The sequence below is a fragment of the Myotis myotis genome, unplaced genomic scaffold (genome assembly GCF_014108235.1).
Source record: "Myotis myotis isolate mMyoMyo1 unplaced genomic scaffold, mMyoMyo1.p scaffold_m19_p_1, whole genome shotgun sequence".
Lineage (NCBI taxonomy): Eukaryota > Metazoa > Chordata > Mammalia > Chiroptera > Vespertilionidae > Myotis > Myotis myotis.
The window spans coordinates 309,367-336,083 of record NW_023416313.1 but is presented as its reverse complement, the minus strand read 5'-3'; the positions used below and the strand labels follow the sequence as shown (position 1 = coordinate 336,083).

General features: G+C 64.9%; 1 protein-coding gene across 5 annotated transcripts; it reads right to left on the bottom strand.

Annotated features, from left to right (window-relative positions):
- Positions 1-6,725: 6,725 nt before the first annotated feature.
- On the bottom strand, positions 6,726-25,749 carry FGFRL1 (fibroblast growth factor receptor like 1). Of its 5 annotated transcripts, XM_036326465.1 has the most exons (8): positions 25,480-25,749; positions 20,180-20,241; positions 18,781-18,873; positions 9,486-9,758; positions 8,339-8,419; positions 7,972-8,253; positions 7,551-7,904; positions 6,726-7,457 (listed from the first exon to the last, which is right to left on the bottom strand). In XM_036326465.1, exons 3-8 carry the CDS (start codon positions 18,857-18,859, stop codon positions 7,003-7,005), a joined length of 1,524 nt encoding a protein of 507 aa, XP_036182358.1. In that variant the 5' UTR covers positions 18,860-18,873; positions 20,180-20,241; positions 25,480-25,749; the 3' UTR covers positions 6,726-7,002. The 5 variants fall into 5 exon arrangements, with proteins under 5 accessions (XP_036182358.1, XP_036182366.1, XP_036182350.1 ...); XM_036326473.1 differs by lacking the exon at positions 20,180-20,241; XM_036326457.1 differs by lacking the exon at positions 25,480-25,749 and having other exon boundaries at positions 20,180-20,416.
- Between the last annotated feature and the right edge of the window lie 968 nt (positions 25,750-26,717).

Below are 26,717 nucleotides of genomic sequence, written 5' to 3'. Positions count from 1 at the left end.
CTCACTTGTCAGGCCTGCAGCTGGGTGGCACCAAGATCCTGGAGGTACAAACCCCCCGAGACCAGGTCCCTAGGGCATGGCGGAGGGAGGGTTCTGGCCAGCGAGTGACCAGCTCGAGGCTGCCCGGCTGGGGGCCTGGAAATGGCTGCTGAGATGATGCTGGGCAGCCGTCCATGAGGAAGGCTCATCCCTGGAGACTGATGGCTTCTGGGAAGGGCGGGGTCTGGGTGGGACCCGCTGCCCCACCCTCATGTGAGTCCCCGGTCCCTGGCCAGGGCCTGCCTCCTGAGGGTGGACGCTGCCTTCGGGCAAATACCCGGCCTGCTGCCAGCCGCCTCCTCTGGCCCCACACGGCCCGTGGGCCCTCCTGTGGGGCCCCCTAGGGGCAGGTGGAGCCAGAGTCCTCAGTGGCGCCCTGGCCAGGTCAGCCCTGCCTCCTCCCCGTCCCGGGCGCCCTGAGCGGCCCTCCTTCCCGGGCCCAGGGGAGGTGTTTGGGGGATGAGGGTGGGACAGCTCACCCTTGCCACACGCACCCCCTTCCACTGCTACCGGGCCCAGCTCCTCAGGGCCCAGCCAGACCCCCCGGCCCTCACCTGTGGCACAGAGTAAGGCCAGCGCCCACCCTCCAGCCAGCTGTTGGCAGCTGTCACCACCTGCCGGCCCAGGGCCAGATGCCAGGGGGCTGCAGCAGGAGTGGGGGTGGGGCATGCTGCCGCCTGGTAGGGGGACCTCAGGCCCACGCACCGCCCTCACGGGCTGCTGCCGACCCTTCGCCCATCCCCGATTGCCACCTGGGACCCGGTATGTGTCAGTTCAGCCACCACGGGGCATCTGAGGTCACCTTCCCGGGGTCTCCCCCACCCAAGCGAGCAGCATGCGCACCTCCCCAGCGCTTGGGTGCGGGGCAACCCATAGGGCCCCTCAGATCTGCACCTGTGGTGGGAGGATGTCGCTCAGTGCAGCCTCTGGGCCAGGGCCGGGTGGCGGTGGAGGGGGCCTGCAGACCTGGCCCAGGGAGCCCAGGTCTCGGAACGAAGGCGAGCAGGCGCTCAGCCCGGCCCCGGCTGCAGCTGCAGCCGACGAAGCCTCCGGCCCCTGTGGCGGCCGCTGGGCCTGACCCACACACTGCCTTGTAACCCAGACAAACACCAGAGTCAGGGCCCTCCCCAAAGAAACCAGCCTGTACCCCGAGAAGCAAGCGTGTGCCGAGAGGCCCTCACCCAGAGCCTTGCCCTGCCCCCGCCGATGCCCAAACTGTGCTGGCAGAGCCCCCCAGCCGAGCTGCCCAAGGTGCCCGGCCATGGGGTGGGTGGAGCATCCGGCTGGGCTGCACCCTGGCCACACGTCATGAGGACGGGGTCTGGGCCGGGACGCTGCCCGGCAGAGGCACCTGCAGGGGGGGCTCCTGAGCCTGTGGACGGGACCTCAGGCTGACCCCAGGCCGCAGAGCACCGCGTGTGTGAGGCCAGGACGAACCCGCGGGATTGGCTGACCCAGGGACTCCCTGGGGCCGCCCCTGGCTGGTGCCCACAGGAGAAACCCCGGTGGGAGACACCTCCACCTGCAGCTGCCCCGGATCTGAGCCTGTCCAAGCGCCCACCTGGGGTCACAGAAGCCTGTGGCCCACGTGGGGGCAGACCCTCCCTTGCACAGGCAGCAGCAGCCCAGGGACCAGGGTGCTGGGCTGGGCTGGGCTGGGGCTGGGGTGCGCCGGCCTTCGGGGCTCAGACCCAAGGTGAGGACTGACCAGGGCTGGGGTGGGGGACACCCAGGTGGAGTAAAGGGTGGGGAGAGCCCAGCTGCTTGGCCTGGGGGTTGAGCGTCGATCTCTGAACCAGGTCACGGTTCGATTCCTGGCCAGGGCACAGGCCCGGGATGCGGCTCGATCCCCAGTGTGGGGTGTGCAGGAGGCAGCCGGTCCATGATTCTCTCTCATCATTGATGTTTCTATTGATCCCTCTCCCTTCCTCTCTGAAATCAATAAGAAAATATATTTGGGGGGTAAATCAGGAGGACACCACGGACTGTCACGGAGCTCCAGCAGGCAGGGCCGGGCAGTCCGTGCCGGAGGACAGAAGACTGGGCGGGTGCCTGAGGGTCTGGGCCTGGGTGCCAGGGAAGAGGCTGGCAGAGAGGGTGTGGCACAAGATCCTGCCCAGACGGGAAGCCCACCTTCAGGTCCAAGCCCTGCTGGGCCTGACGGGCCTGCTTCACACTGACCCTGTGCACAGTGGGCAGCGGGGCCTGGGAGGCTGGGGACCCTCCCACTGCTTCCGGAGGCCAGGCCCCCACCCCCGGCCTCCCGGGTCCCGCCTGCCCGCTCCCCCGGCCTCCCGGGTCCCGCCTGCCCATGGGGCTCACATTCCAGGCCGGCTCCACTGTGGGGTTGAAAGGGATCCTGAGTTGGCCTCTGTCAGGGCCCAGGCACAGCCTTGGGCAGGAACAACCCCGCAGGCACGTGTTTCTCTCCTTAGAGACAGCGTCCTGAGCCCTTAACATAAACCTCAAACCCCAGGGTCCGGGTCCCCATGTGCCCCCGGCTTCCCCCACCCACCCCAGGGCCCTCCCAGCCTGTCCTGCGAAGGCCCTTAGCCCCACCAGCCCCACCAGGCCTGGGCGAGGCCACACAGGCTCAGAGGACACCCAGCCCCTGGGCCCACCTGCCCCCGGACCCAGCCCCTGCACAGCCCCTGGGCGGGCACCAGAGCGTCTCACGCCTGATGCTGGTGCCAGGCACAGGGCAGGGATGCCTCCCACATCCCGGCCCAGGGCTCAGCTCCCACACAGGGAGTCCCTGTCCCTATACCCCACTTCACAGCAGCCCCCCGTCCCACGGGCCCGCATGTCCTTGTGCCCTGGGTCTGGGCAAGGCCGTCTGGGCAAGGTCACCTGGGGGCACCCCCTATCAGTCCCTCCAGCAGGTCCAGGCCCTTGTGAACCCCATACAGCACCACCCGGGAGTCCTTGACCCTCTGCCCCGGGTGCCAAGCCAAGCCTGTGTCCACCCAATGCCCCGTGCTCCTGTCCCCTCTCCTGTGTCCCACATCCTGAGCTCCTGTCCCAGGGCCCCTGGCCCGGCCCCAGGACGGGCTCTGATCTCCTGCCAGGCTCCCAACACAAGGCCCGTGGGGGTAGGGTGGCCCCACGTGCCCCTCGTCCGGCCTCTGTTGTGCTGCCCATCCCTGGCATCGGCCCGGCCCCTGCAGGACAGCTGCGGGGCGGCTCGGCACTCCTTTGAAGCCGGCAGGGCTGGGCAGCAGCAGGGGCAGTCACACCCGAGGGTGGCAGAGCCCAGGCCACCCTTTCAAGTTCCCCGCCTTCAAGGGGACCAGCTGACTGTGCCTAGAGCGGATCAGAGGGGGACGGCTGGCAGGCTCGGCACCTGGGGCTGTGCCCACCTGGCACCCTGCCCACCCGGCACCCTGCACCCACCAAGGACCACGGGGGTCTCCCGAAATGGCCCAGCCCGGCCTGGTCTGGGGGTCACTTGGAGGACACAGTTGATCCCCCTCCTCCACCTCCAGACGGGGAGCTCCAAGGCAGGGCCCAGACCCCACCGCACCCCAGAGAACTCCGCAGAGCTGGGACAGCGGCATCTGTGTTGCTGTTGGTGAACCCCATAGAGTTGGCAGCTGCCCGCTGGCCTTCCTGCCTGTGGCCAAGGGCATTTTGGGGCCTGGTCTGTGTAAGTCTGGGGCAACCAGGAAGGGGCCAAGGAGCCCAGGGCTCCGCCTCACAGAGCCCGCAGGGGGCGTGGCCCAGCCAGTGCCCTCCCTGGTGTGACTGGGCTCCTCTTAGTCCCTGAACTCCCTGCACCCTCCCTGGCGTGTCCTGCCCATCAAGTTCCCCATGGCCACACTCACCACCCCAGGACCCCCCTTACACCCCAGAGCCTGGCCTGGGAGTCCTCCTGGGAGCTGGGGTGCTGGGAGATGATGTGCTGTTAGAGTGGGGGTGGCCGTGTGCAGAGAGCCACAGCCCATCATAGTCTGCCTGTGAGTCAGTCAGCGCTGGTCAGGGTGGACTTGGCACCCCTCGGGGCGCCCCGCCTCCTCCCCTGTCCGACCCACCATGGAAGGAACCCAGGACTGTCCACTCAGGGTGTAAGGAAGTGAGATTCCGTCCTGGGGGTGCGGGGCAGGGCAGCTCACACACACCTCTGCAATGTGGGGGGACAGAGCTGAGGTTGAGGGGCGTCCTGAGGGACCTGAAGTCACCCAGGGGCCAGGGCAGGCAGCCTTGAGCTGGAGACAGGCCAGGGACAGGACCAGGGTGGGGGTCACAGCTGGGGCTGGGGCTGGAGGCCGCAGGGAGCTGACTCCCTCCTGGCAGCACCTGAGGACAAGGGAGCAGGAGAGACGCAAGAGGGGGGGCTCTGAGCCAGGGCCGTGAACAGCCCAGCACCCCTGAAAAGGCTCCCTGGGTGGGGAGCCCAGGCCCCGGCCCGTCTTGCTCCTGAGACTTCCCTGGGGCTAAGGGCAGTCCCCGTGGGGGCCCCAGTGGACAGCAATGGACATGAGGCCAAGAAGGGCCCAGGCACAAGGCCAGGCTCTTGGGCTCCTAAGGGGGCTGCCCCTTGCTATTCCCTGACCTTGCGTCCAGATGGCACTGCCCAAGGTCTCTTCACCACTGGACAGCGGTCTCCCTGCTACCCAAGGTCACGCCTTCTCCCCTCTCCCCCCTTAGACTAAAACCCAACTACGCGGTCTTCCCCACCCCCAAGCCTGCTGTTTGGGGACCATCTCTTTGGGCCACCATCTGTGGGCCCCCACAGCCGCCCGCTCGCTGCAGGGCACACGGCCGCTAGGGCCCAGGTCCCCAGTGTCCCCACAGGTGGTCTCCATCACCTGGGCCAGGACCACCCAAGCAGGGCCTCCTTCAGGGCTGACCCCTGCCTCCTTGGGGACAGAAGTGGGGTCCCCAAGGAGGCATGTGGGGAGACGTTAGGATAAGGGACTGTCCTGCACAGCACAGGCCCTGGGGGTCCAGCCCTGGGAGCCAGCGAGGAGGGGGTCCCAGTGTGAGAAGCTGAGGGAGGGGTGCCCCACTCTGACCTTGGGGGGCCCAGCAGTGCCGGGGAAGGACGGTGGGTCTCCCATCCAGCAGGTCAGAGCCTGTCCTTGGCGAAGCAGAGACCCAGCGCTGGCCGGGCCGTGCCCTGGACACTAGCAAGGCCTTGCCCTCCCGCCAGATGCCTCACGCTGGCGGCTTTGCTAAAATCAGGTTCTCTTAGAGCCTTCCCTCACGAGGCTGCAGCCCCCCCCCCCCCCCGTGCCCCCTGCCCCCGGCTGGAGGAAGCCCTGCCCTCAGCTGCCCCACTGGGAACAAGACCTGCTGCACAGCCAGGTCCTGCAGGCAGGAGGGGCCTGGAGGGCGGTGACCTGAGGGCCAGCTGAGCCCCAGAAGGTGGGGTCATAGGGGCTGCACCCATAGAGGGGCCTTCACTGGGCCAGGGGTCGGGGCTGCAGCTACCACGGAGGCCTGTATGGGGCAGGGCTCTGTCCAGGGGACTGAGAGTGAGCGCTGGAGACCCAGGGCCCAGGCCGAACCTCAGGCCCAGCAATGGAACTCAGAGCCCAAGGCGCAGCCCCACACAGGCACAAGTGCACGCACACACACACGCACACACAGTGTAGACGCAGACCCACATGCACACACAATGTACAGATGCAGGCACACACCTGAACACAAACTCAAGCACACACCTGTACAGAGAGCCCACACACACGTGCCCTCATCTGTAGAGATGCACACACAGGCAGAAACACTAGTTTAGAGAAAAAGGATGCTCATTTTCTTGTTTAACAAAATAAATTAAATATACGAAGCTTCAGCTCAAACTCTATATAAAATTACAGAGGTCTGGGGCCACCTCGGGCAGGGGGGCAATGGGTGCCCAGCCCCAGGGGGACGTCCAGCTCGGCCACAAGGCCAGGTGGGTCCTGGGCCGCAGGAGGCCAGGTCTGTGCCCAGCCCTCCTTTCACCATTAATATTATTATCTTAATTTCTTAAATATAAATATCAGGCCCCTTCTCTCCAACAGGGAGGCCGGGGTGACCAGAGTCACTCCCAGCTGGGCTCCGGCCTCTTGGAACAGGGCTGGGCCTGCTCTGCCCGACACCCCGGCCCAGGATACCATGGGTGGACTCCTGGACACCAGGACAGGTGGTAGCAAAAATAGCCACCCACCTGCCGAGCAGGGGACGGACGGGCAGGCGGGGCAGGGGTGGGGGTGGGGGTTTTTGGTTTGCTAAGCTGGGGGGCCTCTCAGATCTCCTGCCAGGCTGGGCGGCAACCGCAGCCGTGAAACCCTCCTCACAGGCCAAGGGCTTCCTGCAAGGGCCAGCGCCGTGTGCACTGCAGAGCAGCAGGCACAGGCTGTGTGGGGGCCTACCCATCCTCGGGGTCAGTGTGTGGACTGTGTGTGTGTGTGTGTGAGAGACTGTGTGTGTGACTGTGTGTGTGTGTGTGAGACTGTGTGTGATTATGTGTGTGACTGTGTGTGTGACTGTGTGTGACTGTGTGTGTGTGTGTGTGAGACTGTGTGTGATTATGTGTGTGACTGTGTGTGTGTGACTGTGTGTGTGACTGTGTGTGTGACTGTGTGTGTGTGTGTGTGAGAGACTGTGTGTGATTATGTGTGTGTGACTGTGTGTGTGACTGTGTGTGTGTGTGTGAGAGACTGTGTGTGACTGTGTGTGTGACTGTGTGTGTGCCTGTGTGTGTGACTGTGTGTGTGTGTGTGAGAGACTGTGTGTGACTGTGTGTGTGCCTGTGTGTGTGCCTGTGTATGTGACTGTGTGTGTGATTATGTGTGTGTGTGTGCATGCGCACATGTCCAGGTGTGTGTTTCTCGCACAGGGCGCCCAGTGCACCCTCATGTGCACCTTCCCCCACAGCCTCAGTGCTCAGCCTGCCCACCTGGCCAGGCCTCCAGGTACCCCTCCCCCCGTGGCACCCGCCACCCCCACTGTGCGCCAGGGGCCCCCAGAGAAGCACCCCTAGCACTGGTAGTGGATGTGCTGGTGCTGGTGGACCTTGCCCTCCACGTGCGAGTGCGTGTGTGAGTGCGTGTGCGTGTGTGTGTGCGTGTGCACGTCTGTGTAGAGTTTGGGGTAAAGCTTGGGGCCGGCAGCCGACCCAGGGCCCAGCAGGTGCTGGGGGGCCGCTGGGACCCCGAGCTCCTCACACAGCCCCACGCTGGCCGCGGTGCCGAGGGCCGGTGACACGGGCAGGTCCTTGTCGCCGCCGCGGTCGCGAGAGGTCCCGGGTGCACGGTGTGCGGACACAGGGGCTGCGGGGACGGGCGCGCACGGCTTCTTCCTGGCCTGGCAGAGCCACAGGAGCACGGTGCCCAGGATGAAGACAGCGCCGGCCGGGATGCCGATGACCACGGGCCACGGCAGGCTGGTGGCGGAGGACGAGGGGGCCACGGGGGGCCCTGGCGGCTTTGGATCTTCAGAAGAGAACAAGGAAGGGTGTGGGGAGTTAGGAGTGTCTGCGCAGGCCTGGCCAGCCGGGGCGGGGCGGGTGGGGCCGCGGCGGGCACCTGGCAGCACGGTGAGGAAGGCGCTGCGGAAGCTGTAGCCCATGGTGTTGGCGCCCAGGCAGATGTACATGCCCGCGTCGTCCTGCCGGGCGCGGGTGATGAGCAGCTTGTTGAGGTAGGAGCCGTCGGGCCGCGACCACACGTCACCCGTGGGCAGCACCACGAACTTCTGGCCGCCCACGTCGATGGTGGAGTTGTGGCGGCCCTCGGCGCCGTACTCGACGCGCTTCAGCCACTGGATCACCGGCTTCACGTCGCTGCGCACTTTGCACTGGAAGGAGGTCGTGCCCCCGAAGTCCACGGTGGTGTTCACGGGGTGCGTGCCCGTGAGGACGGGTTTGGACCGCGTCCGCTCTGCGGGGGAGACAGCGTGTGGGTGCCTCCCCGGCCCCGCCGGCCCCGGCCCCAGCCCCATACTCACGGATTACGTCCACCTTGTAGGTGGCGTTGATGGCGCCCGCGCGGTTCGACACGCGGCACGTGTACTTGCCGCTGTCCTCGGGGCGCAAGTTCTTCAGGCTCAGCGTCCACTTCTTGCGGTGCTCACTGGCCTCGGGGCGGGTCAGGGCCTGGTCGTCCTTCATCCACATGATGTCGGGCCGCGGGTGCCCGCTGGCCACGCACTTGAGACGCACGGAGCTGCCCACGGGCCGTGCGATCACCCGGCGCCGCATCTTGGAGGGCTGCGTGAAGCGGGGCCGTGCTGGGGGTGGGGGGGTGTGAGGTCAGGGGGGCCCCGGCTGGAGGGGCCGCCCGCACCCGGGGGGACAAGGGGTCGCTGTGCTCACCCCACTGATTGCTGGCTGGGTCCTCCTGGCCCCCAGAGGAGCCCTCGTGCCCTGGGCTCTCCCTGGCCAGGCTGGTGTCCTCTGCAGGGGGAGGGGTACGTGAGAGGGGCTCCCACTGCCCCCCCAGACTGGGCTGGTTCCCAGGCCCCGGGGTCCGGCCCAGCTGGGAAAGCTCTCAAAAGGCACACCCACATCTCAGTCCCGAGACAGCTGGGCAGGGCCTGCCCAGCCCACCCCCAGGGTGCAGGTGACCCTGACAGGCGCAGGGGGGCCCTGAGCGCTGGCCCCTCACCCCGGCTCCGGGGGGTCTGCAGCCGGGGGAGGGGCGGGCCCGCGGCAGCTGCAGTAACCCTAGCCCACATCAAGGTGCCGCAGGCTGGGGAAGCGACATGGCCCGCATACCGCCCAGTGCTTCTCCCCTTGAGTGGACAGTGTGGGGGGGCACCCGCGGGTCCCCATTCCACAACCAGAGGAGGCCCCGCGGGGGGGGTCTTGCTGAGGAATGCCCCCTCCCCAGACAGCCTCCCCCAGCCCAGGACCGGGACCGGGACCCCACCCGGGACCCAACGGGGGACAGCGTGGCGCAGGCTCCTGCTTTGTGAGAGGGGCCCACCCTGGGGAGACCCCTTCCCCAGGGACCCAACACCCAGAGACCCTTCCCCAGGGGACACGGCGGCAGCACAGCACACGGGGAAGGGCTGGCGGCAGAGCCGGAGCAGTGAGTGCGGGGTGTGGCCAGGACAACGCCCAGGCCCCAGCCAGGCCCCAGGGCAGGAGAGAACAGAAGGTCCTTGGCTCCAGCGGCCCCTCTGAACTCCGAAACCGGAGCCTCAAAGTCACTGCCGACACCCAGGCCACCAGCCCGCCCGCACGCCCTTCAGTGGGACCACCATCCGGGCACCAGCAGCCACTCCCGCTGCCCCTGCTGCCCCAGCTCCGGCGGCAGGACCCTGGGGAGGAAGGGTCCCTGAGGGGTGGGCCTGAGGAGAAGGGGCCCGGGCTGGGGTGGTGACGGAGGTCAGGCCCATCCTGGGCTCAGAAGAGGCGACTGGACTCCTGGGGCAGGGGCCCGGCTCAGGCCGACGGGGTGGGGGGCCCAGGGGAGGGGACTCAGGCCCGTGCCCCTCCCCGGACTGGCCCCACTGACCCATGACGATGAGGGTATAGTTGACGCTGAGGCTGCCGAAGCCGTTGGTGGCCTTGCACACGTAGGCGCCTGCATCCTCCCGCTCCACCTCCTTCACCCGCAGGCCCTGGGGCAGCACGCGGAACCGGCTCCAGCCGCCGTGGATCGTGCGGCCGTCCTTGGTCCACATGGTCAGCGGCGGCGGGTCTCCCTCCACGGGGCACTGCAGCCGGACGGTGCGGCCCAGCCGGGCCACCTGCCGTGGGACCACCTTGTCGGCCATCCTCGGGGGGCCTGCGGGCGGGTCGGAGGCCTCGGTCAGGGGACTGGGGGTGTGGGCACTGGGAGCCTGGGGAGGGGCTGTCCCTGAGGGTCCCCACCCCGACGCCGCCCCGAGACTCCTGCCCAGCACAGATCTGGGGGCCGAGGTCAGGACCCTTCTCCCAGACCGTGGCCGGCACCCACCCGGGCCCACAGCCGCTGAGCGCCAACTACGGGCCACTGCAGACGCAGGAACCCGCGGGGTGGAGCAGCTCCCCAGACGCATGTCCACGGGAGAGCGGGCCCCCCTCGCGACCCCACAGGCACACCGAGCATCTGAGTGTGCACCGTGCCTGCGCCCAGGGGCCTGTTTCTGTGTGTGCTGGACCCCATCGCCTGGGCCAGGGCCTCCCTGCTGCCAGCCACACCCAACACACAGCCGAACCCGGGCCCTGGGGTCACAGGGCCAGGGCTGGGCACGTTGGCCCGGGTGCAGGGCTCCTGCCCGGCTGGCGGTCTGTGCCTGCTGCCGACCACGGTAGAAGCCCACCTTCCAGGCTGAGGCCGTGGCGCCCCGCACCACCAGGCAGAACCCCCCCCCGCCCCCACCTGCTGGGTCCAGCCTCGGGGCCTCTGAGTCAAGTGCAGGGGCAGTGGGCGACCAGGCCTGGAGGGGACCGAGTGACCGGCTGGCTGGGAAGGACACTTCAGGGGTCAGGAAGGACAGGGGCCGCCCCCGGCATGTGGCCGAGGTCCGAGCCTGGGGCGGTACCACTCCTGTGCGTGGGTGGCCCCAGGGTGCTGGGCTCTCACGCAGTCGCCCCACTCACTATGCCCCCGGCCCTGAGGAGGCAGCCCTGGGCACCCAGCTGCCCTTCCCGGCTCCCAGGATCCCGCTAGCACCCGCCATGGCCATGTCCCGTGTCCTGGCGTCACGGGGGTGCCGGGAGGTGGTGGAGCCCGAGACGCTGTCGGACGGGCCTGCGGTGCATGTGTTTCCAATAAGCAGCCAGTATTCCTCCCACAGGCAGCTACCAGCTGGCTACGTCGGGCCGTCAGACACTCAAGCGGCAGCTTCTCCCTCGTCATCGCCCGCCTCCTGGGACCTCCCAGAGCACTGAGCCCTCACCACTCATCTGGGGCTGAGGGAGGGGTAGGCGCCATCCCCACGTAAATAGAGGGGCCCTGGCCGGTGTGGCTCAGTGGATAGAGCATCGGCCCGCAGACCGAAGGATCTCGGGTTCGACTCCGGTCAAGGGCACCTACCTCAGTTGCAGGCTCCCAGCCCTGGCCGGGGCGTGTGCAGGAGGCAACCGGTCGATGTGTCCCTCACATCGGTGTTTCTCTCTGTCTCTCCCTCTCCCTTCCACCCTCTAAAAATCAATGGAAAAATATCCCCAAGTGAGGATTTAAAAAACAGTAAGTAGAGGGAACTGACAGCTCAGGGCTCAGGGTCTCTGGGCTCCCAGTGGGGAGGGACTCCTCCCAGTCCCCCCGCGCCCTCACCCTGCCTGGCTCACCCCACTTCGCCAAGCCCACCCCGTCCTGCCTCCACTCGGGTCCCTCCCACCCACCACGTGGCTCCTGGACTGTGCACCTCGTCCCCAGGCCACTGCGCTCCCCGCCAGCCCCTCCTCATCAGCTCCCACCCATCCCCCGAAGGGACGAAAGCAGAGGGCCAGGGGTCGGAGACCCACCTTTCCCTAATGACTGAGCTGTCTGCAGCCCACCCCCCGGCCCCTCCTGAGGACCCACAGACAAGGTCCGGCCTCGTTCCCAGGCAGACCCTGTCCGCCACCTGTCACGCCTGAAATTCTACCACGCACAGGGCCTCCCGACTGCAGGACAGAGGGTCCCCGCCAGCCTGCCCGGGGCCTCCAGGGCTGCCACCTGGGCTCGCACAGACCCACTAACTGTCCAAGTGCAGAGAAGGGGGGCAGTGCCAGGCCTGAGGGGTTTGCCTGTCCCAGCACTCCCTGAGGGCACCCCAGTTCCCCGAAGGAGCCTGCTCCGGGCACAGGCTCCGGGCACAGAAAAGACGGAGCTGCCCGTGGGGGGCCCCTCAAGGCCCCCCCCACCCTGGGCAGAGGCGCTGGAGCAGTGGGGGTGTCTACAGGGGCCACAGCCGCTGATTCCTGCAGACGGGGAGTCAGGATGCCCCCCGTCACTGCAGAGAGACAGAGCCAGGCGCCTGCAGACGCAGGAAGTGTGGCCCCGGCACAGCCCTGAGCGGTGCTGGGGGACAGGCGGGCTGGAGCCAGCCTTATCCTAAAGCAAACAGCCCTCCCCCTGCCCCTGCGGCCAGCCCGCCCCACCCCTGCTGGACCCAAGGCCAGGCAAGGCCCGGGGCAACCCCCACGCCAGCCTCGCTGAGACCCCGCAGGCAGGCGGGCGGCTGGCCACGGGAGGAAAGCCCTCCCCCGGCAGATTCCTGGGAATTCTGGCCGTCGGCTGCTGCGGCTCTATATTTAGCCTGGGAAACACAGCGCCCATTGTGCCACCTGGGCAGGGTGTCCAACCCCTCGGCCACGGAAACTGAGGCAGGGGCCGAAGCCCATGGGCCCGGCGGGTGTGGTGTGCCTAGGAGGCCAGCCCGCGGCTCCCAGGCAGGGCATCCCACCCTCAGCCCTCCCCTGTGGCACCTCCTCCAGGAAGCCCCCAGCCCTGCCCGCAGCCTACGCCACAGCCTCGGAGAGTCCGGGCACAGGCAGGACCGATGGCCGGTGGAAGGGGCAGCCATGGGGTAAGCGGGGCCTGGGGCAAGGGAGGGAGCTGCTGCCCTCTCTCTTCCCCCACCCCCACCCCGCTGTGGGAACTCGGCAGGAACAGGGGTGCCAGGAGGGGCCAGCGGGCAGCAACCACCAGCCGACACCAGGCTTCCCAGCTGCTCCCCGGAGCCCAGGCGCACCCAGACCTGTCACACTGTCACAGACGCCGCCCCGGACACACATGATGTCCTCAGACATACAGCTGCCCCCAGCCCCGCGGTCGGCAAACTGCGGCTCGCGAGCCACATGCGGCTCTTTGGCCCCTTGAGTGTGGCTCTTCCTAAGCCTTAGGGGGACCCTAATGAAGTTAATAACAATGTACCTACCTATATAGTTTAAGTTTAAAAAACTTGGCTCTCAAAAGAAATTTCAGTTGTCGTACTGTTGATATTTGGCTCTGCTGACTAATGAGTTTGCCGACCGCTGGGCTAGACCCATGCTGTCCCTGAATGCCTGCTCTGCCCTCAGTCCCCAGGTGTGCAGGCACACGCGCACAAACACACACACACACACACACACACACACACACACACACAGTGGATGCAGACCCGCCCCAAGGGACAAAACTCACCGCTAGCACCTGAGACCCCAGGCCCAGCTGCCTGGCCGGGTTTAGTAAAGCAAGGCCCCTCTGTAAGCCCAGAGAGGGCCCAGGCAGGGCAGAGGGGCAGGGCACTGGCTGGGCGGCGAGGTGGCCTAAGAAGCAGGGGTGGGGACAGGACCCGCTGCGGCCACCATCAGCCTCCACTGCCCTGGCCAGCACCACACCTCGCTGACCCCAGGGCCTCCACTCTGACGCCCCACCCGGTGACCTTCCCGACACCCACCCCTCCTCCAGGGCTCCCACACCCCTTTTTGGGGTGGCCTGGGCACATCCATCAGGGGCCTGTCCCCTCCCTACTGCCCAGGGCAGCCTGTGGGCCTGACCTGCTGACCAGGTGCTCCCTCCAGGAGGGGCTGGGCCAGGCCCCGCAGGGTGGCAAGTGCACAGCTCAGGCCTCACCCCACACCCTCCCCCTAGCACAGCCGTGGGCAAACTACGGCCCGCGGGCCGGATCGAAATGAATAAAACTATTGAAAAAAAAGACCCGTACCCTTTTATGTAATGATGTTTACTTTGAATTTGTATTAGTTCACACAAACACTCCATCCATGCTTTTGTTCCGGCCCTCTGGTCCAGTTTAAGAACCCAAAAAAGTTTGCCCACCCCTGCTCTAGTCAGTTACCCCCCTGGTGGCCGCAGACAAGATGGGAGTGAGAGTGTCCAGGGACCACCAGGCCAGCTCATCAGGGCCAGCTCTGTCCCCAGCAAGCCCTGCGAAGCCCCAGAAATGTCTGGCCTGGAAAGAATTCTCTGGCCAGGGGTGGGTGGGCATCAGGCCCCTCATGCAGGGACCACCATGGGGTGAAGGCGCCACCGGAGCCGATGACCTGCTGGGCCCACCCCTCCTGGAGGAACTAAGTGGCCTGGGGACAGCGTGGTGGGACCTGGTGGGGGGGAGAGGGGGCAGGTCCAACCTGAACGCCCGCACCAGGTGGGGCAGGTGGGCATGCTCCAGGAGGGCGGGGTACTCACGTCCTCACCCCAGTGAGAGCGCTGGCAGAGCCGAGCTGGGGAGGCCCGCACATGCGCCCCCAGGGCCAGCCCCCTCCCCAAGAAGGCGAGATGTCAGGGAGGGACAGAGATGCCCACAGAAGGGGGCACAGGGGACAACCAGGCCCTGAACCGGTCAGATACCACACACACACACGCACGCACATGCACACGCACACGCACACGCACACGCACATGCACACTCACATGGGCTCCCAGTCCCTGGGCGGCCCCCGGGGCTGGACCCACAGGATCTGTGGTGGAACTGGTAGGACCCGCAGGACAGGTGGTTGCCCCAGAAACCAGGCCATTCTGGGCGGGGCAAAGGGATAGCCTGACCCACTGAGCAAGCGAGTGAGCGAGCTGGCTGGAGCGTCCAGTCCCCCTCTTGCCCAGCGGGGCCCCAGGAGAGCCGATAGGTCTGCTTCCTTCCCTGGGTCAACGCTGTGGAGTCCTCAGGGGGTCGGTCCGCGGAACCCTGACCACAGGAAGTCCCAGGAGGCACAGAATGTCACCCCGATGGTGCCACTGCCCTGGGGGAGCCCCCCCTAAACTGCCAGCAGCCGACGGTGACCAGGGCCCATCCGCCTCCCTGCCAGGTGCCCAGCCAGGGCCTCAGCCGCACACTGGCAGTTCCGCCCCATGCCCAGGTCCACTGGGCTCCAAGGTGCCCCCTCCACACGGCAGGTCACAAACTCCTCTCTCCTAGACCTCGGGTCCCACCCCAGCTGACAGAACCCAGGGGCTCTTTCCACTGGGGCCTCCCTCGGACGCCAGCCTGGACTCTGCCCACCTGAGCCCCGTGCCACCCTGGACGTGGTAAGAGCCTGGAACCGGGCCAGAGGGCGGGCTCTGGGCAGAAACGATGCTCTGCTCTGCACACTGGACAGCCCAGCCCACCAGCACTGGGCACCTCCAGGCCAGAGGGCCCCTCGCGCCCACCTTGCCGGCTCCCGCACCACGGCCCATGGCCCACAGCCCAGCAGGCTCCTCAAGGCCGGCCTGAGGTGGGGCCACCAGCTCAAGGAGAGCCCGTCAGGTCAAGGCCTGCCCCGCAGTCCCACAGGGCAGGGCAGGGCAGGCCACGGCGAGAGCCCAGACGAGGACACGCTGTGAGGTCGGCTCTGCTGGGCTCAGCACTGCAGGGGCCGGAGGGGTCACCGCCCGGGTCTGAGGCCAGGACGTGGCACAGAGCCCTCCTCCGCCCCTGCCACCGGCCCTAAAGTCCCTCCTGGGCACTCAGCTCGTGTCAGTCTCTCGCGAAATGAACTCGCCCGGCAGGAGGAAAAGCAATTGTTTCCAGCAGGATGGGAAGCCTGGGTTCAGCAGCCCTGACGCAGGAGCGGCCTCCCTGCCTCCCGCCTGGGCACAGGCCCTGGCAGCCCCCGCCCGCCCATGCCGGTTGCCCCCTTGGCAGGCAGTCTGTGTGGTGAGGGTGTGCAGGGCCTAGCTAGACCTGCCCAGCTCCAGGTCCTGCCCTAGCCGCCCAATGGGGGCACGGAGTGTGGACTCCTTACTCGGGACAGGGGGCTGGGGACAGGTGGGAAAGCCCCGCAGACACTCCCTGCAGCCCCCTCCCTGAACCCCCTCAGCCAGCCAGCCTCCCAGCCCCAACCTGGCCTGTCCCCATGCACAGCCCCCAGCTCATCTACACCCAGGCACCCATATACCCTAGTGTCCACCCGGCCAAGGTGAACACCCCTCCGCCCAGAGACCCCCTCCCCCCGCCCCGGGAAGCCTGTCCTCTCCTGTCCTGTGATGCCCAGCCTCTCCCCTTCCCCACCCACCTTCCTCTGGACTGTGGGCCCAGGACAGGCCCACACGGCAGCCAGGCCGGCCCCCCAGGCTTGGCCAGGAGCACCCAGGGGCCACGCCTAGGAAAGGAGATGGTGCGAGGGGGTCGCAGCACTGGAAAGGGTGTCGTGGGATTTGGAGACCTGGGCACCCGCCCTCCACGCTGAGACCTGCCCAGCAAGGCCGACACTGGGACACACCAGGTGAAGCCAAGGAGGACGCTCACGGTGGGTAGGGAGCCAGGGGCCAGTGCTCCAGCCTGCGGGGTCACACCCCACACCCACCCCCCGTTGGTCAGCAGTGCTGAGCCCGGTCCTGGGCCGGCCACAGGCTGGGGCCGCTGCTGGGGAAACCCAACATTCCCCTGGTTGGGGCCGAGGTGCCGGCAGGAGCCGTGGCCATTGATCCCGCACAATGGAGAAGGAGCCAGTGTTTCCAGCCCAGCCAAAGGCGACTTTGTTCACAGCTCCCTCCTCCCCACCCGCCCAGGGGCATGATTTATTCTCCCTTCCAGGAGTGGGCCGAGTACAGGAGGCAGCTGGCCCGCACCCCACCTGGCAAGGCCCGGGCCTGGCTCCCGCACCCACCTCAGCCCCTCAGCCCCACCACTCTGGCCGGCCGCTGCGCAGCGGGGCTGGGAGGCAGGAGGCTGCTGCCCCCCCCGCACCCCCCCCCCCCCGCACCCCCGGCAGCCTGGCCAGAGCCCCGTGCCCCACCACAGCCATCCTGACAACCACACACCTTCCTGCTGAGTCACACACCACAGACCCCGACGCCCGGAGACCGCCCTCCCCGTGGGGTCTGGGCGCCCGCGTGCCGGCCAGCACCCAGTCTTCTGGGATCGCGGCTGCGTTCACCCAGGGCAAGCTGGCTGGGTCTGGGGCACGGGCCGGCCTCGGGGCTGGTCGGCTGTGCCGACCTGGGAGAAGTTCAGACGTGGCGCTTCCCAGAAAACCCCGAAACAAGGGCTCCCAAAGTCACTTGTGAAGCGTGTTTCGTGCCGAGCCTCTCAAGCTCCCGCTGTGAGAAACAAAACGGACACGGAGAAAGCCAAAGCCTCTCTTTTCTCAAATTTGAGGGAAAAAACAACAAAAAATGTTTTAGACAAACCCACCAAGATTGTGAAACTTTGGGGAAAGGGGAACTTTAAAAATACGATCCGACTCCAGAGATGTGCGATTCCAGACATTGTGACACCGCGGGCCAACGGCTGTCAGAGCCACGCCAGCCAGCGCCCCGCGCCCGGGTCCCCTGGCCGAGGAGCCCGCTCGCCCGGGAAGTGGGAAGCGCCTCCAGTCCAGGCCCAGAAGCCAGCGCAGTTCAGGGAGAGTGCCCCCGCCCCCACCCAAAACCACAGAGGCCCTGCCCTTGGACGGCGGCCCCCGGCTCCCACTGCCCGGAGCCAGGCCTGGGCTGGGCTGGATACCAGGCGCAGCCCAAGGCCAAGACTGAGGGGCGCCGATTCAGGCCCCGTTGCCCACGGCCGTCCACTGCCCACCGCCATCGCCCACTCCGCCTCAAGGCCAGCCAATGACCAGGCCAGGCCAGGCGCCTCAGCCTCCCTGACCAAGTGGCAAGGGGACAGGCAGATGTGAGGATGGGGGGGTGGGGGGGTCCAAGCAGATAAAAGAAGATCAAAGCCTGGCCGCCCGCTGCCAGGAGGGCCTTGCTGAAGATGACCTGAGTGCCCGTTGTACCCAGGACACTGCCCAGCCCAGCCAGCAGCCCCCACCCTCAAGCCAGCCGGCCAGTGCCCAGCCAGGCGGGCGGAGAGGGGGGGTACCATGGCATGAGGCCCACCTGGGCCGCCGCCCGCCACCCAACACCCGAACGCGGCCATATAAGGCCACGTTGGGCTCGGTGCGCCCGCTGGGTAGCAGGGGAGGGGTTCAAAGTCTCAGAGGACTGGCGGATGGGGCAGGGCCGATCCTGAGTGGTCAGCACACCCAAAGGTCCCGCCTAGCTGAGCGGAGGCCGGCACTGACCATGGCGGGCAAGAGGCCGCGGGCACTCATCACCCACTGCCTACCGGCCGAGGGTGTCCCCGCTCGCCGGGGCCGGGCCGGGGGGCAGGGGCAGGTCCCTCGGGCGCACACCAGGCCTGCCCACTCAGACATCAGGTGGGTGAGCACACACCCAGCCCTGGTGTGGCGCAGGCGGAGAGCAGAGTGCAGCCCAAAGTAGGTAGGCCTTGGGGTCTGCCGTGAGCGGGCACCACCCCCTCACAGTGCGGCAACCCCAGGGTCTGTACTTAAGGGTGGACAGGCCCAGGGCTAGGGCTGGGTCACGCGTCCCAGACACCAAGACTGCCCCCCCTGTCCGCACACTGGACCCTGGCCACCATGGGGATCTCTGCAGGTCCCTGGGGATCTAAGAGAGTCCACTGTGGCCAAACACCTCACCCTCCAAGAATCCAAGGTGACCAGCTGCCCTCAATGGCAGGCATGTGTCCTGAGGGGAGCTGGGGCCAGAGCCCACCCTGCCAGCAAGGTGAGGCCCCTGGGCCGAGCTGGGGGTGCCCTGCGGGTAAGAAGGGCCCCGTGGGGTCCCAATGGGTGAGCTGGGGATCCCAATGGGGAGTGGGGTTCCTGGTGTGAGCTGGGGGTACCCTGTGGATAACCTGGGGGGACCTGAAGGGTAGGCTGAGGGTGCACCCTGTGGGCTACCTGGGGTGCCCTGCAGGTGAACTGAGGGGCACCTTGGGAACGTTGGGGTGCCCCAGGGGTGAATGGGGACACCCCACCGGTGAGCTTGGGCCTGCGGGTGAGGGACCGGAGCGCAGCCGGCAGGGGCGGGGCGCAGGCACGCGCCAGGCGGGCACTGGGGCAGAGTTGAGGGCCGGAGGGAAAGGGGCGGCGCTGGCGGAGGCCGGGACGCCGGGCCGGGCGCCAGGACTCACCTCGGGCGGCGGCGGCCGGCCGGAGGGCCCCCAGCAGCAGCAGCGGCAGCAGCAGCAGCAGCGCGGGGCTCGGCGTCATCGCGGCCTCCGGACCTGGGAACGCGGGGCGGGGAGGGGGCGGTCACTGGCGCGGGTGGGGGTCGCCCCTCCGGCCTCGGGCCGGGGCCGCGGGGTCGGGTGCGGCCGGGGCTCCGGGCGGCGGCGGCGGCGGGGAGACCGCGGGTATCAAAGCAGACAAAGGGCTCACGCTAATTACCTCCCGCCGCCCTCCGGCCCGTCTGCATTCCCGGCGCGGGGAGCCCGGGCCTGCCCGCGGGACACGCAGCGCCGGCGGCCCCGCGGCCACCGCCTGCGCCATTAGCGGACAAATTGGCGTTGGGGGGCCACGTGGGGTGCCGGGGGGCGGGGCGCGCAGGACCCCGGGGGCGGGAGCGGCTGTGGCGCGTGCCCAGCGGCCCCGGACCCGGGACCCGGACCCCCGGGCCTGCGCCCCGCACCCCGGACCGACCCTCCCGCTCGGCCCCCCGGGGTCCCGGGCCGCGGGCGCGCGCAGGAGCTCACCTCGCGGGGCTCAGGGCGGCGGGCTCAGGGCCGGGCCCGCGGGGCGCGCTGCGCGGTCATCGCCGCCCCGGGCGCCGCACCCGCCGCCCCGCGCCCTCGGGCCCGGCCTCGGGACGGCGCGGCGCTACCTGGGCGCGGGCGGCTCGGGCCGGGGCCGGGGCCGGACTCGGGGCGGGCCGGGCGGCTCGGTGGCGTCCGGGGCCGGGGGCGGCGCCGGGGTCCCGGGGCGGCGGGGCGAGGGGCCCGGGCGGCGCGCCGCGAGGCGTCCTTCCCTGCGGGGCTTTGTCAACTCTCCCGGAGCGAGCGCCGAGCCCGCCGCGCGCCCCGCCCCCTCCCAACTTCCCGCCAATCGGCGCGCCGCGGCCCGTCCGCCCCGCCCCTCGCCCCGCCCCCTACCGAACTTTCCACCAATCTGCGCGCGCGCTCGCCCCGCCCGCCGGGCCCGGGGGCTTAACCCTTGCGCTGCGGGCAGCCCGCGGGCGGGGCGTCTCCCTCCACCCCGCGGGTGCGGCCCCGCCCCGTTCGGCCCGGCCCCCGGCCCCGCCCTTACCAGGCTCCGCTTACCGCCAGGTGCCCTGCGCCCACCCCGCACCTGCACCACCACGACCGGACCAGAGGCCCCAACCCCCGTGCACCCCGCTCTCCAGGACCCCAGAGCCGACCTCGGGCCAGACCCATCGGGCGCCCAGGAGCGGCAGACTGGGTGGCCTCAGGCACTCCTGGGCCTTGAGGTCCGCGTTTCCCGGGGCTGCTGGGAGCAGAGGGGTGACCCAACCCGCTCCGGCCCCAAGCGGCTGCGGGAGGGGGCAGGTCTCCGGGAAGCGGGCCCCAGGCTCACCTGGCGCCTTTGGCCGAGGGCAGGTGTGTTCCCACCTCAGGCGTCTGGTCTCTCACCCGCTACTGAGAACAAACAAGGACGCGAAAGATAACAGGACCCCACGCCCGCCTCCTTCCGTCCCGCAGGCAGGCGTGTCTGTCGCTGGTGCAGGTGGACCGACGCCGGCACAGAGAGGGCATGGGATTTACCCGCAGTCCCCCAGCCATGCAGGCCGGCCACCCACACGGCCAGACCGGCCCTTCCCCTGCGCAGTGCCCTGTTCAACTGGCTCCCATCACCCGCCCCCCCCCCCCCCCCCCCCCGCCTGAACTACTGGGCCAGGCTCCCCTGGTTCCCTCCCACTGTCACTGGAATCGAAAACCCTTTTTAAATACAGCCCGTACTGGGTGTGGCTCACCAGTGCCCACAACACAAACCCCATGACCTCTGAGGCCCTGGATGCCTGGGTCCTGTCCATCTCCCCCAGGTGACAGCAGCCTCGCCCGCGCCCCCGCCCCCCCAGCACCCTCTCCGTCCCCGCAGGACCTCTGCCCGTGCTGTTCCCTTGGGGTCCCTGCCAGTGTCTCTTTCCTCCCAGGAGCCCCCTCTTCCGGGAAGCCTTCAGAGAAGGCTGGGACTGCAGAGGCCTACGGGCCAGGACCCCCAGGGCAGAGGCCAGCTCGGGGTGGGGTCTAGCTCTCAGGGTCAGGGCCCAGGCTGCCCGCCCTCCCACAGCCAGTGAATGGCAGGTTAGAGCTTCGGCCTGAGGACCGAAGGGTCCCGGGTTTGATTCCGGTCAAGGGCACATGCCTGGGTTGCAGGCTCGATCTGCAGTAGGGGGCGTGCAGGAGGCAGCTGATCAATGGTTCTCTCTCATCACTGATGTTTCCAGCTCTCTCTCCCTCTCCCTTCCTCTCTGAAATCAATAAATATATATTTTTTAAAAAGAAAAAAGAAGACAGGTCCTTAAATCCTTTCTCTGGGCCGGCCTGAGCACCCCGGACGGTGGCGAGGAGCCGGCCACTCCTCTCCTGCCTGCACCGTGTGGCGGGCCTGAGCAGGCAGGTGGGTGGGAGCTAGGACCACGTCCAGGGCCCACCAGGACCCGAGGCTGCACAGTGGCTCTGAGACAAACTGGCATGTAGGTGGGGAGGTCCCAGGCAGTTCGAAGGAGACACCACCGACCGACCGTGAAGAGCTCACAGGTGTGCGGGCTGCCCAGGGCAGGTGTGTGGGAATGCGGCTCTGAAGGAGGGGGAGGTCAGAACAGGAAGTGGGTGGAGGGGGGCACAGCAGGTGAGCGGTCCACGTGGGGTGGCAGCCCAGGTGCGGTGGCTGCCGGCGGGCGGGGTGGGTGTGAGCGGGAAGGGCTATCCCTGGCGGTGACATGCTGCCCCCTGGCGGAGGCACGGGGCCTTGCGGCTCCCCGTCCCGGGCCATTCCAGCTCTGACCCGGCAGTCCCCGCAGGCTCCCCAGGCCCACGCCCAGGCCAGGCTGCTGAGCGCTCAGCCCAGGCCGCTTCCTGTGGGAAGCCCTGTGACCAGCGGGCTCCAATGTCCCTTCATGACAACTGTCCGGAATGAGGAGCCCGTTCAAATCTCGCCCCTTTTACACTGAGGCTCAGGGCAACCAGCTAAGCTCCGGTCTCAGCCCCACCTGGGCAATGCCACCCCCCAGGATTCTCTGGAGGACTGCGGGGTTTCCGTCCCCCTGCCCGGCACAGGTGAGCCCCTGGACGTATTAATTTGCCTGTCGTAGGGTCCTCATTCAGCCATGACGTGCCAGGCTCTGTGCCAGCCTCTGTGCCACGCTCCGTCCGGAGCTCGAGATCTGGGGTCCAGTCTGGAGGACGGGGCCCAGCCCTCACAGCGACGGCGTCGTTGCAGCAGGTGTCGGTCCTGATGAGCAACGCACAGAGTGGACGGTGCTCGGCAGGGAATTGAAACCGGCTGGGGTACGGGCTTTGGGTCCCCATCGGGGCACATGCCGGGCTGTGGGCTCTGTTCCCAGTGTGGGGCGTGCAGGAGGCAGCCGATCCATGGTCCTCTCTCATCATTGATGTTTCTATCTTTCTCTCTCCTTCTCCCTTCCTCTTTGAAATCAATAAAAAAAAATTTTTTAAAAACTATTTTAAGAAAAAAATGACCAGAATCTTTCCAAATGTAATGGAAAACATAAACCCCACAGTTCGCAAAAGCTCGACAAAATGTAAGCACAAGAAACGAAAAAAACTACACCTCTCCCAAAATGCTGAAAAACACCTACAAACATAATAGTGTGACAGTGTCCCGAGGCAAAAAGAAACATTTTGTACCTGGGAACAACGAAAGGGGGGCTTTGGTGATGTCGTGCCGAATGAACACGATGCAAGCCAAGCGACAGCTTTGAAACACAGCAGGGCCTTGACTTCCGAGTGTCCCGACCAACGAGTTTTTCGAGATACGAGCCGTCTCTCGGCCGATGTTTTGCTTTGAGTTGCAAGCTAAGATTCGGGTTACGAGCCAGCTTCAGATACCCCACCGCTAGTTGGCGCAGCGAACGTCACAGTGAACACCACCACATCAGCCCCGCATCACGTGTCTCCCTCGTTCACTTTATGATTTGACATACGAGTAACGTGAGTGACGAGCTCGGTCACGGAACGAATTAAACTTGTAAGTCAAGGCCCCGCTGTACTGAAAAAAAGAAGCCCAGTCAAGCTCTGTTCTCTACTAGCAAAAGGATCATTTGGGCCCGGCTTGTGTTGCTCAGTGGTTGAGCGTTGACCCAGGAACCATGAGGTCACAGTTTGATTCCTGGTCAGGGCACATGGTTGTGGGCTCGATCCCCAGTAGGGGGCGTGCAGGAGGCAGCCGATCCGTGAGTCTCTCTCATCGTTCATGTTTCTCTCTCTCTCCCTCTTCCTTGCTCTCTCTGAAATCATTAAAAACATATTTTTTTAATGTTTTTCTTGTTATCCTGGCCTGGTGGCTCAGTTGGTTGGAGCGTCATCCCATACACCAAAACACACACACACACACAACAGTTGTGGGTTCCATTCCTGGGAGGCAACTGATGGATGTTTCTCTCTCTGTGTCTCCCTTACCCTCTCTCTGAAATCAGTAGAAACATATCCTCAGGTAAGGATTTTAAAAAATAAAAAGAGAACTCCCTGGATAGGAGGGGTTCCCCTTCTCTGTGTCTTAAAAGGAAGACACGTGTTTTTCTGATTTCAACCCCTAAGAACATGATCGACTGCTGAAAGCAAAAACAACGTGCTGTGGGGTTGGTCTGGTATAAAAAAGTGGAACGTGTGGCCCGGAGCGCAGACGGGTGGGGAACAGGACAGAGCTGTGAGGTGCCACGGTCCTGTCACCTCGCAGCCGACACGGACCAGCTCACAGTATCCGGTGCTCAGTTCCAAAGCCCCCGCTGACGCGCCTAACGAGGGATTGCAGCTAACGAGCAACCAAGGAGACATACGGAGTGATTTTTTAAAAATAATAAGCCAGCCCTCGCCGGTTGGCTCAGTGGATAGAGCGTCCGCCTGCGGACCGAAGGGTCCCAGGTTCGATTCGGGTCAAGGGCACACGCCCGGGGGGTGGGCTCGATCCCCAGTGGGATCCCTCCCTTCCTCTCTGAAATCAGTAAAAAACAATAATAATAATAAATAAATAATCAAAAGAAAGTAGAAAAAGAGGGGGAAAGAACAGGTGAGACCGATGAAAGGTACGCATCAGGATGGGAGATTTCACCCCAAACATACCAATCATCACACTCGGTGTGAGCGAGGCCGACAGCGAGAGAGACCCACAGGCAGAGGCTCCCAGATTGGGCAGGAGAGCAGACTGCAGCGCGGAGCCGCCTGCACAGACACACGGCCACCTGCACGCACGCCGGCCGACATGGGGACGGGAGGACCGACCGCGGAGGCGCTCATTAGAGAAAGCCGAGTGTGGGGGGCAGCGGGCAGCGCGGATCTCGGAGCCAGAGTCGTCCCAGGGAGAAACAGGATCGTTTCAAACCCTCAGGACAGAACGACCCTAACCACAGGCACCCGAACCCCGGGAAGCCAAGCTGATTAGGACAAATGGGTGAATCCACAGTCACCCTTGAGATTTCAAACCCCTGAGAGGACAGAGAGTCCCTATGAACGTACTGGCGTGGCCTCGTGGATGTCCCAGAACAGGCCAACCTTTCCTGGGCCACGCCTCTGAATATATTTAACATAGTTTGAGCAACTCGAAGAACGTCCTCTGACCACGTCGTCGGAGTGACAGTAGAAATCACGAACAGAAGGGTGTTTGGAAAGTCCTCAAGTATTTGCAAACCAAATAATCCCCTTCTTAATTTCCCACGCACAGAAAAAGAAGCCCAAAGGGAAATTAAACATTATTTCAAACTGAATGGAAATGAGAAGGCAGCATATCCAAACCTGGGGCCCGCAGGTAAGGCGGCACCTGGAGAGAACTCGGTAACTCAGCCCCTCTGTGGGGGGGCAGGGCTCAAGTCTGCGGCCTCAGCGTCCATCCAAAGGAACGAGAAAAATGAGAACAGACAAAACCCAACGGAAACAGAAGGGAAACAGTAAAGGTCACATTAGAAATCAAGGAAATAGGAAAAACAATACAGAAAATTAATGAAAACAAAAAGCTGGTTCTTTGAGATGAATAAAAATCGAGCCCTAGCCGGTTTGGCTCAGTGGATAGAGCGAAGGGTCCCGGGTTGGATTCTGGTGAGGGGCACGTACCTCGGTTGCAGGCTCCTCCCTGGCCCAGGCCCTGGTCGGGGTGCGTGCAGGAGGCAACCAATCAATGTTTCTCTCACATCGATGTTTCTCTCTGTCTTTCCCTCTCTCTTCCACTCTTTCTAAAAATTAATGGAGCCTGGCCAGTTGGCTCAGTGGATAGAGCATCAACCTGAGGACTGAAGGGTCCCTGGTTAGATTCTGATCAAGGGCACATGCCCCGGTTGCAGGCTTGATCCCCAGTAGGGGGGCTGCAGGAGGCAGCCGATATCTCTCTCTCCTTCTTGGAAATGAATAAAAATATATTTTTTAAAAATTAATGAAAAAATATCCTCAGGTGAGGATAAAAATAGATAAATAAAAATTGATAAATCTCTTCCCAATGTATCTGAGGAAAATGAGAGAAGACACAAATCACTGATGTTAAGAATGAGAGGGAGAAACCAAGACGGCAGCATAGGCAAACGCCAGAGACTGCTGCCTCGCACAACCACTTCAAAAATACAACTAAAAGACAGAACGGACATCATCCAGAACCACAGGAAGGCTGGCTGAGTGGAAATTCTACAACTAGAAGGAAAGAGAAAAGCATACCGGGACTCAGAGGAGCTGCGGAAGTTAAGTGCACAGGTACGGAGGCGGATGCGGAAAGGGCTGGCGGCTGAGGACACGGTTGGCTTTTTCAATCGGGAGGGAGTCTCAAACTCCCTGCTGCTCTGAACTCCAGTTCCGGGCGAGTCCCTGGGGACCCTGACTGATGCGGGGAGAGGCCAGACTGTCTGGCATCGTTCGCATCTCGAGGGCGGCTTTCTCTCAGAGGTGCTTGCAGCGATTGCCCGGACACTGAGACTCAGGGCCTCTTAGGGCTGGACTGACGATCAGCCATAGCTGTTTGCTCTGCCCTATTGATCCCCTGGGAGCCCGCCCTGCCCAAGCTGTGCACAGAGGCTTTTGCAATCTGAAAATTACCTAACAAACTTGCAGCTGGCCCAAGGCCCCGGGGCAACTTGTATTCCTTCACAGCTGAGCTCCTGCTGAGTAGCCTCAGGCAGAGGCTAGATTAGCACCTCCCTAGAGATCCAGGAGCCGGTGTGCCCGGTGGTCAGAGTGGGACCATCCAGATTGCAATCCCTCAGATCCATAAAGGACACACTCAGGGGGCAGACTCAGTGAGCACCAAAGCCCCACTGAAGCAAGTCTTGCCCCGAGGGGTGTCTCCAGCACAGAAGGTCTCCCACTGCAGACACAGCTGATTCTCACAGCCAATTGGCCTGGAGGTCAATTCCTCCCAGTGATCCTACAACAATCAAGGCTTAACTACAACAAGACTGTGCACACAGCCCACAAGGGGGTGCACCGAGAGTGTCCACCTCAGGTAATTGGGGAGGCTGAACCACTGGGCCCTATAGGACACCTAGCACACAAAACCACTCCATCAACACAGGGAAGCACAAAAAATGCGGAGACAAAGAAATAGGACACAAATGACAGAAATGGAGGAAAGCAAATGACTGGATATAGAGTTAAAAACCACACTTTTAAGGTTTTTCAAGAACTTTCTAGAAGCCACCGATAAATTTAGTAAGACCCTCGAAAAGACTGGCAAGACCGCCGATAAATGTAGTGAGACCCTCAAGAAATCTAGTGAGTGAGACCCTCGAGGTTATGAAAAAGGACCAACTGGAAATTAAGCATACACTGACTGAAATAAAGGATATTATACAGAGTTCCAACAGCAGACTAGAGGACCCCAAGAATCAAGTCAAAGATTTGAAATACGAAGAAGCAAAAAACACCCAACCGGAAAAGTAAAATGAAAAAAGAATCCAAAA

Excerpts from the sequence above, each read along its gene's own strand:
- FGFRL1 (XM_036326440.1), bottom strand. The coding sequence starts at position 19,064 with ATGCAGACGGGCCGGAGGGCGGCGGGAG. Across the intron at positions 8,420-9,485 it reads CTATACCCTCATCGTCATGG|AGGACACCAGCCTGGCCAGG; the intron begins GTCAGTGGGGCC and ends CTCCCCCTGCAG. Across the intron at positions 8,254-8,338 it reads CCCAGCCAGCAATCAGTGGG|CACGGCCCCGCTTCACGCAG; the intron begins GTGAGCACAGCG and ends CCCCACCCCCAG.